Source organism: Syzygium oleosum, unplaced genomic scaffold (assembly GCF_021117445.2).
Source record: "Syzygium oleosum isolate NSW1041296 unplaced genomic scaffold, Sole_v2.1 Sole_v2.01, whole genome shotgun sequence".
Classification (NCBI taxonomy): domain Eukaryota; kingdom Viridiplantae; phylum Streptophyta; class Magnoliopsida; order Myrtales; family Myrtaceae; genus Syzygium; species Syzygium oleosum.
Genome location: NW_026607485.1, coordinates 6,273,518 through 6,284,817, shown reverse-complemented (window position 1 = coordinate 6,284,817; position 11,300 = coordinate 6,273,518). Strand labels below are relative to the sequence as shown.

General features: G+C 41.0%; 1 protein-coding gene across 2 annotated transcripts; it reads left to right on the top strand.

The window, feature by feature from the left end:
* Nucleotides 1-6,708: 6,708 nt before the first annotated feature.
* On the top strand, nt 6,709-10,876 carry LOC115682925 (tubby-like F-box protein 3). 2 transcript variants are annotated; one of them, XM_030607291.2, is made up of 6 exons: nt 6,709-7,306; nt 8,501-8,588; nt 8,812-8,941; nt 9,043-9,222; nt 9,554-10,017; nt 10,553-10,876. In XM_030607291.2, exons 1-6 carry the CDS (start codon nt 6,986-6,988, stop codon nt 10,561-10,563), a joined length of 1,194 nt encoding a protein of 397 aa, XP_030463151.1. In that variant the 5' UTR covers nt 6,709-6,985; the 3' UTR covers nt 10,564-10,876. The 2 variants fall into 2 exon arrangements, with proteins under 2 accessions (XP_030463151.1, XP_030463152.1); XM_030607292.2 differs by having other exon boundaries at nt 6,710-7,306; nt 9,554-10,037.
* Nucleotides 10,877-11,300: the final 424 nt, after the last annotated feature.

Genomic DNA, 11,300 nt, shown 5'->3' with positions numbered 1-11,300 from the left:
CCCGACTCGGGCGAGGGCGACCCTCGCCCGCCCAAGCAAGGGCCGCGCCTCGCCGGCGTCGGGCGAGGGAAGCCCTCGGCCGGGCGGGCGAGGGTCGCCATCGCGGCGTCGGGCGAGCCTCGCCCGCCCGGCCCGAGGGCTTCCTCGCCCGACGCCGGCGAGGGTCGGCCGCCCTCGCCGGCCATGGGCAAGGCCGCCCTCGCCCAGCCCTTCCCGGGCTTCGCCGGTGGCCGGCCGGCCACCGGCAACCAGCCGGAAATGAGAGAAAAGAAAAGAAAAGAAAAGAAAAAGAAAAGAAAAAAAAAGGAAAAAAATATTTAAAATTAAAAATGCTGACTGCACACTCTAAAAAAAAAATTTAAAATAAAAAATGCTGACTGTACACGCTGACTCAGCCTCCGACGAGCCACGTCGGCGTAAAAAATGAATAAAAAATGCCACGTCGGATTTCCGGCCAAATTGGCACCAAAGTGATCTCTTTTCCTCCGACTTGGCACCAAAGTGATCCGAAAAAAAGTTATGGCACCAAAGTGATCGCCGTACACAAGTTATGGCACTTGTTGTGTACTTTTGCCGACCAACTTGTGTCGCGTATCGTGAATCGTGCCCGCACGAGAATCAATTGGATTGGCATGATTTTCATTGGTGTTTTTAGACAATAATTGCGATCCTTCCAATCGTGGATATTTGCTTGGTTTTGTTCCTTCTTCTATTACGGACACGTTTTATTCTCGCTGGATATTTCTTTTTTATTTTTTATTGAGAGTATTGTCACGGCAGTTTTTTGAACTTTCATCAATATCCAATGTCATCCTCAATTTATTTTTATTTAATTTAGTCCATGAACATTTTCGAATTTCGCTCTATGAAAAATATCTATTAAGTGATGCGCCACCGATACAGAGTGCCAAAGCAGCCATATGAAATTGATGACGTGTGATGCCACTTCAATTGAAATGATATTTTCTTCATAATGAAAATCTTTTTGTCCTTTTCCTTTTTCTCCTTTCTCCTGCATCATCATCTTCTTCTTTTTGCTCCCTTACAAAAACCTCCTTGCGGTCACTCTCGTTAACGCTAACCCGCCGCGACAATCGGATGTGTGCCGCCAACATCGTCACCGTGCCAACTCTCGCCTCCTGTGCTCAACCTCAAATTCTCTCTCTCTCTAACCTCAGATGGAATTCTTGACAATGAGGTCTGTCGACCTTAAAACCTTTGTTCCCATGTAACACCTAGTCCTAATTGGTCCACCCTCTTTCTCTCTCCTCCAATGTATGCAACATCACCCCGTCGTCTCTCAGCGATAGCATTTGTTGATAAACTTCGTTCTTGTTTAACTGAACATTGCAGCCATAGGAGAAATTATAAAAAAAATCCGAAACCTTTTATACTTGTGCCAATTCAATCCTAAATCTTTCAATTTGACTGATTTAATCCTAAACTTATTGTATATATGCTAATTCAGTCCTCAGCCTTTCGATTGTGTCAATTTAATCCTAAACATTTTGACAAGTTGCTAATTTTGTCATAAAATTTTTGATAATTTGTTAATTTAGTCATTTTTGCTAATTTTGGACGTAAATCATTGACGTGGCGGTATAGTCAGTGCCAGTCGTCCTATGTAGATGGCTGCAGCTAATATGGACAATTTTTAAAATTTTTAAAATTCTTCCTAACCCTAGGCCGGCGAAGTCGCTGGCCAACCATCGCGAGCCACGGGCAAGCGTCGGCCCAGCCACAGGCCCTCGCCTAGTTTGGGCAAGGATGTGGAGGCCCTCACTTAGATCCAAGCGATGGCCGCAATGCCCTCGTCTATGGCCGAAATGGGCGCGGAAGACCTTGCCCATGGCCAACGAGGATTGACCAACGACCTCACCGGCCTAGGGTTAAGAAGAAAATGAAAAATGAAAGATGAAAAATGAAAAAAATTAAAATTGTAAAAAAAATTATCCACATCACGTCGGTCGTGCCACGTAGGATGGCCAATGCCGATTAGACCGCCACGTCGGCGATTTCCTATCAAAATTGTTCACAATGACTAAATTGGCAAATCGTCAAAAGGTTTATAACTAAATTGTCAAATCCTCAAAAGATTTGATGACTAAATTGGCATAATTGAAAGGTTTAGGACTAATTTGATACAATAAGGACGCAAATAATAACCATTCTGTTTCCCTATTTTTTATATTTTTGTTCCTAGAAACAGGTTTGGAACAAAAATCTGTTTGATAAAATAATTTCATTTTTATATTTCTAGGATAAATTTTGGCCTAAAAATAGATTTGGAACAGAAATGAGAAGTTAAAATTTTTTACTTTTCTATTTCTGAAATCAAAACAGAAATAACAACTCTCTTTTATTGCTCACCATTGCCGCCTGTCGCTGCCCACGCGCCGCCGCCGCCGCCTGTTGTCGCTTACCGCCCACCCGCCACCCGCCGCAGCTCGCCAGCCATTCGCCGTTGCTCAGCCGCCGGCCACCGGGAACAAAAATTTAAGAATAACCTATCAAACGAATTTCTATCCCGGGAACATAAATTTTGTGTCGTTATCAAACGCTACTTTTTGCTCATAAACTCATCCGGGGAATAGAAATGGATTTTTTTTTTATTTCTAGCTAGAAATAGGGCCGGGAAGATAAATGTTGTCATTCGCGCTCTAAATTTAAGACTTTTTTGGCAATTTTCCCCTGTAAACACTATATTGCATGCCAAATCAAAATACAGCTGATTATTGGGAAGAAGCCAAATCGATAGAGGTATGGTTGGCTCATCAGCTTATACAGCTCTGCACACATTAGTTGCTAAAAACTTTTTAGCACAATTCTTTACTTGTTTTTTTTTTCTCTCTCTTCGCCAACACAAGGCAAGTATTTCTGCTCTTTTCTATTACGAAAAAGAATATGCTTGTGAGCCCCACTAAAATGCCATCACTCATCTCATAAATCAAGTAAGGCGCGAGCATAAATCAAATGGGTATGCCCCAAATATGAGATTATTTGCACTTGTTGATGTAGACAAATCAAACATGTGTCATGCGTTTACTCACACATGCAATTATGCGAGTCCTTAATCACTAAATAGAGTCCGACTATATTCTTTTGCTAGGTCTTATATTAGTGAAGGAGATGTGATAGGAAACAGTTTGACCCCAAATGGAAGAACCTGATCAAAATTTCTTGACTATATCTCAGGCACTACTACATTCCCTTAACCCTTCGATCGTGATTCGTTGCAATCACCAAGCATTTCATCTTGATTTCTATACAAAGTACCGTAGCATATAAAAACTGAAAAATTCTCAATCATCGATTGAAATCCATCACTTCTAGACATAACAGCTATCAACTTTAGAAAAAAGGAGCACACAGCACATAAAATAGGATATCTTGGGCCAATCAATAATAGTTTAATTGAATGAAGAGACTATTAAACTCTCGGTGGCATCAATTGATGAAATTCCCTTCAAATCTTTTTCTTTCCTGAGAGGTGGAAATACCATCTACTTACTTTACATTCTGAGGATCCCGAGATCCAGACGAGACCCAAGATGAAATAGGTTTAGGTTTTACTTATAACCAAATAACGGTTTAGTTGAATGAAGAGAATATTAAATTCTCGGCCGCCACCAATGGCTGAATCTTCATATAGAATACATAACATTTTTGACTTTGCAATAATGATATTTGCACTAAAGTAAGTCGAACAACAAACGATACCAAACCCAAAAAAGTGACGCCAAATGAGAATATTGTCTTGTCATTATTGACTCTGTTTGTGAATTCATTTTGGATTCATAATAATCCTGTGTCGATGTAGCTGTCAACTAGGTCAGAATCATGGGGCTGCGAGCCCCGGAATTGGCCGATGCTTATGACAAACATCCGGACGAAAAGGGACTCTTGGAATTGTACTTATGCTCTTTTTTTTTTTATCTTCTAGGGCTGGTGAATATCCACACTATTGAATCCATGGATGGGCTAGGGATTAAGAAGCGACCTTGTACGTACTGATTAGGAATTCAATTCTCCACGACAAGAAGTGTAAATATTCCATGGATAATCCATTTGGGTTTTATCGATTCACATCTTATCCTGCTCCGAGATAAATAAAATGGTTCATCGATCCGTGACGAACCTATTTAAAGTGGGTTTTCTCGTCGTGGAAAGAAATCGAGATCGTTTTATTCGAGATTTTGTACTATCTTCGAGGAACCATTCATTGAAAGATCAAGAACCGCGGGCGCAAACATGCATCTGTGCTATTCCCTTGATTTGACTTTCTTTTTGTTTCCTTTCTTTCGATTTTTTGAGTTATTGTTAGGTGAAGGTCAATAATCGAATACCCAACAAAAGCAATCTATATTAAAATTAGGACATGCGTAAGAAATTACTTTCTAATCGATAATGGCTCAGTATGAAAAAAAAAAACTTATTAAAACCGCGTGCTTATTTGGGGCAACTTTTCATCGCTTCTACTTCTCAATGATTGTTTTCCCTCTAAAATCTTGAAAACGAAAAAAGAAAATACATCATTAACATAAACAATCGTACACGATACTACACACTAACAATCATATCTGGTCAAAATTCTCAAGGAGAAGAAAATCACAAAAATTTGGAAAAAAATAAAATTTCAAGACACGCCCTCATGAAACTTCCAAGCATGAAGATACAGAAAGGAAATGGGATTATAAAAAAATATTGGTGGGCCTACCTTGAGTGATGAGAAGATAAGGATATGATCAATTGGGTAGTAGGAAGAGGGGAAGGAGTTGCGGGAAAGATATTCTGTGGGTGGGTCCACGAATCCTAATTAACCCACACCAACTCAATTTGATTGCTTACTTTAGCCAGACCAAACTAATAAACTTTAATGATTGACATAAACATTAGCTTAAACAATATTAATTAGAGACTTAGAGCCACACCCATCGTCAATTGAGATGATGGGCAATGATCTCCTGATCCTTGGCTTCTCTTGAAGCACAAGCCATTGACTCGTCGAATTAGGACAAGAAAGCCCTACAACAGTTGTTGTAGGTAGACCATATTATATGACATTTGCCAGATTAGAGTCTACTATAAATTTCAGCAGCCTGGATTTTGTGGTACTTGAGTAAAGCAAATTCTGATGTGTGGAGGGAATTTTCCGTTCTCAACTTTTGGGTAACTACCAGATGACTCCTTAAAGAAAAGTATCTATTAATAGGGCAATCTTTTTAATGGCAAAATGAATATATTCTGAAATTTTTAAGTAGCATTTATGTAAATTCAATTATCTAGAAGGTGGATGGACAAAGGAGCAAAATCATTGGTTATGTGTTCAGTTTGAACCTAAAATGATGGTATCTATTGTTGATATGAAATATGATCTCACGAACTCATTTGGAGCTCTGATCAGGAGATTGATATGCATTCGGAGATATTACCCCTGAAAAATGGGGTAAGATATCAAGGTTCATGATTTGGATTGATCTCTTGATGCTTAAGTTGCTAAGCGATTAAGAACCCCGTCTGATTCCGTAAGACTAGATTGTGCATCGAAGTTTATCTTGGCTAAACTTTACTTAGTCGTCAATAGCGATGCATGGCACGTGTATCGTGCTTCATCTTTCGAAGCACACACAATGTTTACTGAATACGAAGTAATGTCTTTGTATTTTTATTTTCCTTAATTTGGTAAGAACTTTAATACTCGGTTAGCATTTCTGGCCCAAACAAAATGCTTAATTAGCATTTCTGCTTATTCATCCCTTCCCCACATAGACTCATTAAGAATTCTCTGCAAGGAAAGTATGAAAAGGATGAAATTGGCAAGATATAGATATTTCTTTTTACTTCTATAAATAGCATGTGAAGTTTTCACATAGATCAAAAGCAAACCACACATACCAGAATCAGAGCTCGACCTGAACTAGTTGTCCCGAGCAAGAACCGGGCGTGAGATCTCACACTTCTCGAAACGATCCATATCGGTCCAATAAATCAACCTTTCAAAAGATGCAACTGGCAAGATATAAATATTTCTCTTTACTTTCTATAAATAGGATGCAAAGTTTTCACATAGATCAAGAGCAAATCACACGTATCGGAACCATAGCTCAACCTGAAAGTGGTCGTGCCAAGCAAGAATCGGGCGTGAGATCTCACACTTCTCGGAACGGTCCATATCGGTCCAATAGATCAACCTCTCAAAATCATACTATTTTTCGTTAGAGCTTCTTCAACGCGACATACTAACTCATATTCTCGTTGTGCATCATATCAAGCTATGGAGTCCATATCCTCCGTCTCAATCAAGAGGTGAACTTCAATGTTGGCATCAATGGATTTTGCTCCAAATTGCTTCCCACCAATATCTCTCAAATGGGGGGGTCATGTGGATGGATGCTAGAAAGAAACACACCCCCTCACAATTTCACAGCACGAGAAATTGCCATCTGACAAACTTAGCCACTTAATAAATCTTTCATTAGTGGCGAGCAACGTTAGCACCTCATAACTTCAATTTCCAACAGGAGTAACAAAACCATCAGCTTTTCTAATTGCAAATAAATTGACGAAATCAATTGATTCCTGTCTCTTTTTTTTGGCCGATTATTCATTTTGATAACATTTATCCATGCAAATTTTGCTAATTTGATCAGAATTGCAAACGGTGGGACTTATAAAAATGGGATTTTTACTTTGTAAGAACCTGGACAACTCTCTCTCTCTCTCTCTCTCTCTCTCTCTCTCTCTCTCTCTCACCTAAACAACATCATCATCGTCCTCATCGTCATCTTTGATGTTGTAATCTCCCTCTGTGTGTGTGACAGCAAAAACCCAAAAACCCCACCATCATCTACCTCTCGAAGGAATCACCTTTCTAACCGGAACCGCAACGTGCTCAGCTACAACACTTGACCCATCTTCACCCTCCCTCCCTTCCATCTCTCTGCGAAGACGACGAGGCAAACGGTCCTTTTTCCGACGCACCCACATGCCAATCAAGAGCCTAATCCACGACATGCGCTCGCGCTCGAGCCGGGCTGTCCACGACGGCTCCGCTGCCGCGGTGGCGGCGGCGGCGGCTGCTGCGGAGGCCGCCGACGGCTTGAGCCGGAGCTGCTGGGCCAACATGCCGCAGGAGCTGCTGCGGGAGGTGCTGGCGAAGATCGAGGCGTCGGAGGGGTCGTGGCCGTCGCGGAAGAGCGTGGTGGCCTGCGCCGGAGTCTGCCGGAGCTGGAGGCACCTGGTGAAGGAGATCGTGAAGGTCCCTGAAGTTTCCGGAATCTTGACGTTCCCTATCTCGGTTAAACAGGTGAGAGGAAGAAGGAAGACCATGGGAATGACTTGAATTGTTGAAGTTCGGAATTGCGAGAGAACGATGTTTGATGTTGCAATATCGTTCGGGTTTTCATTTCTGGTTTTTCCCCTCTCTTTTAGTTAAATTCCATTTCTTCTATGCCTGCTTAAGACACTGCATGTGTTTGTTAGTGAAGTCTGTGATATGAGAATTGAACTGGAGTTTGATTCTGGAGAGGAAATTTTGGCATTTCTGGTGTTAGTGCGCCAGTTAATTGATTGTGGGGGAAATTCCTAAGGATTTTGGCTTTCCTTGTTGGTTTGAATTTGGTGGTTATTGATGTGGAAATGAAGTTCTTAGGCGTGGTAGTGAGTTGGAGAGTTCATTGTTTCTCAAAGGACTTTGATTGGCAGTGACAAATCCTAGGTTGCATTGTCTGGCATCGCCGGATTCTGTTTTGGAACTTGGTTTTTTACCTTAAGACGAAAGGCCTACTATTGATAATTGAATTTTTAATGTTGTTAAGATGAGGGGATGAAGAAATTCGGTTCCTGTCAGGAGCAACTCTGAATGCTTTAACTTCAAGCATGATCATGATGATTGGTGAGGCAGGAGTAGCAATTATTCAATTTATAAACTTTTTGGTAAGAACATCACAAGTGGGTGAGTATTTTGAGATTCTACCCGTTTTTCCAGGAGCGTCAGCGATGTTCATTGGGTTATGAGCTCGATAAGATTCTGTCGAGACGAAACCTACGACTTGAAATTTGTGATGTTTCTGATATCTAAATCTTATCGTCCTTTGCAGCAACCAATTAGAAACTTGTGGCTCAATCTCCTTGAAAAGTTCACTCATGTGCCAATAATTGTAAGCTGTCGATGAATGTCTCGGAAGCAGCAGTTAAAGTTGGTCCAGGCTTTGTCTGGGACCACCCTTAGGCTTAAAAGGGGAGGGACAGTTGAGATGATTGCCTTCTACCTTTTTTTCGGTCGTTCCACCTTGGGACAATATACTGGTTATAACGGTCCAGAAATCTTGATAGTGATGTGTCCTTGAGATGCTGCACGATCAATGTGAATCTTTATCACGTCTTCTGGATTTTTTGTTATGCTTACAAATTGCATATCATGCTTGAAGTGCAATGACCTGGTGATATTCTAAGAATCATAGTTTCTCTATCAAGAAAATTTCGTGTTTGATTTTTTCAGCCCGGGCCTAGGGAATCTCTGCTGCAGTGCTTTATCAAACGGAACAGGTCCAACCAGACATATCATCTCTATATCGGTTTGACTAATGGTGAGTACCTGCTTTCTTAGGCATTAGGAATTGGTGTTTGACTTGTTTAGAAGCGCGTCATTTGTTTGCAATTATATTCTTACATATGCAAGATTTTGCAATTGCTATGGTTGTATTCCATTTTCATTTTGAGTTTATTGTCAATTAGGATATGAACTGTTTCATCGTATTTTGTTTGAGCCATCATAATTTACTTTCAATGTCTTCCTGGTCTCCATGGCAGCGCTTAGTGATGACGGGAAGTTTCTTCTCGCTGCACGCAAATGTAGACGCCCCACCTGCACAGATTATGTGATCTCCCTGCATGCTGATGATGTCTCTAAGGGTAGCTGCACCTATGTTGGGAAACTAAGGTTTGTCATTTTGCCTTACATAATACTGGTCAGACTGTCAGTTTATTGACGCATTAATGAGTTATTATTGAAAGTTGTCTCATTTTCTTTTCTCTCTTTAGGTCTAATTTTCTTGGAACCAAGTTCACAATCTCTGATGGGCAGCCACCTCATGCAGGAGCAAGAATGCCAAAAAGTCGCTCAACAAGGCTAGTCAGTTTAAAACAGGTTTCACCTAGGGTTCCAGCAGGAAACTATCCGGTGGCCCACATATCTTATGAACTGAATATGTTAGGCTCAAGGTGAGTATTACGTCCGAGGAGAACTTAATTGCTTTTTCTTTGATGAACGACTTGGGTTATGGAAATTACCATTTTACCACCTCTGTATAGTCAGATTATGCAGACACTCCTTTGCTAAATGAGCCTAAGCATTAAACGATATATTTTATTATTTTCTTTTTGTGTTCTCTGCAAATGTGTTCAGTAAGCTAAGCCTATATGTCACAAGTGGTTCTGCTAAAAATTCTGCATTAAATAGGCATCCGAAAAATAGGATGCAATAGATATGACAGCGAGTGTTGATTTTGCCTTTCATTAACCATTCAATGTCTCTTTTATCTTTCACCTGCAGAGGACCAAGGAGAATGCACTGTATTATGGACGCCATCCCTGCTTCAGCAATTGAACCTGGAGGAGTTGCCCCTACACAGACAGAGTTGCCTCTTAGCAGCGTAGAGTTCTTTCCCTCGCTTCCTTTTTTCCGAACAAAATCAAATCGCGTGGAGAATGTGTGTTCAGGGCCTATGGTTAGTCAGAAAGATGGAGCCTTGGTGTTGAGAAATAAGGCTCCTAGGTGGCACGAACAACTTCAGTGTTGGTGCTTGAATTTTCATGGACGAGTAACAGTTGCCTCAGTCAAGAACTTCCAACTGGTTGCTTCTCCTGAAAATGAACCTGCTGGGCCCCAACATGAGAAGATCATCCTCCAGTTTGGGAAGGTGGGGAAGGATTTATTTACGATGGATTATCGGTATCCCATCTCAGCATTCCAGGCTTTTGCAATCTGTCTCAGCAGCTTTGACACAAAGATTGCGTGTGAGTGAACTATTGAACAGGTTTGCCTCTAAAATCTCGATTCCTGTTGATCTGATAGTTAGCTTCTAATAATATGTAGTGTGAATTTGAACCTCAAGTACCAAAATCTTCAAAGGCACAAGCTGGTCGCATGCCACTTATCTTTTGCCAGAACTTAGCCGGGTTATTATCATTTTAAGAATTCCACCCAATTAGTGGGTGTTCCACTATTGGGATGGCTAGGAGGAAAATCATCCGCACTTCAAAATAGATTATGATCATTAGTCCACGATGTGTATATTAAATGGGCGACCATTCAAGCTGGTTCAGCTATATTTTTTCTTTGTAATATGTGGCATATAGTGACGTGGTTGTGAGTTTTGACTTTTTATTGACCCACAGTGTCCAACTAGATACTATTGTTTTGGTGGTAGAGCACCTTTCCCCTCCAAATGAGAATATCTCCACACTTTCACCTTCTGTATGACTGATTTTTTGCTCAGATTATCGTTCGAAGAAATACAATACACTAAACCAAAGTCTCCTTCTATTCCAGGGGATTCCTAGTCTATCGCGAAGTAAAACTCGTCCGAGCAGGCAATGATCTTGGATGATGGTACACTCGTGGGATGCAGAAGCTGCTTGCATTGAAGTGTGAAATGATTAAGTTATTCAACTCGGTTCCTAAGTTAGTTGAAATAATTGGTAAGTATTTGGGTTTTGAACTTAGGCGAGCACGTTGCGATCCGTTGTCAACTGTCCATGTTCTATTTTGTTTCTGTACATAAGTTTCTCATGTACAAGAAGTTGTTGGTACTTCTCTGTATGCTATACACTTGTTTATCTTTTGAATAAAAAAGTATCCCTTTGATGGAAAGAAGTGTCCTCTCAATGGTCAATCAAGGAATTGTGCAACGTACGATCGAATCTCTGAGTTATGGTGGAACTTTACTTTTCTTGGTTATAGAATATAGGATGCGTTTTCTCATTAACCTTCCCATTTGGTAGTGTCGATTTTTGTCTACCGGTAGCCCAATATAATGTTGTCTTGGCAAGTGGCCGCCAAATGATGGTATACCATGGTTTGCGCTCGATCGTACTTCAAACCAACTAAGCTGATTTACATTTCTAGAAGAAGCAAAAGCACGCGGATGAGCTATTATCTTCAGCCATGGCATTGATGGGTCTCTCGAATGGGTCTCTCGGCTATCTAGCGGGAAAATGCACAGATTGATCAGTTCGTTCAGTCTGCAAATTGGCCTCGCGTGATGGAATCAAGACCAACATTGTTTGAATGGCAAGAC

Bases quoted from the DNA above. Each gene is read 5' to 3' on its own strand.
- LOC115682925 (XM_030607291.2), top strand. From the start codon at position 6,986: ATGCCAATCAAGAGCCTAATCCACGACATGCGCTCGCGCTCGAGCCGG. The intron at 8,589-8,811 runs GTGAGTACCTGC...TCTCCATGGCAG, and splicing joins CTATATCGGTTTGACTAATG to CGCTTAGTGATGACGGGAAG. The intron at 8,942-9,042 runs GTTTGTCATTTT...TTCTCTCTTTAG, and splicing joins ACCTATGTTGGGAAACTAAG to GTCTAATTTTCTTGGAACCA.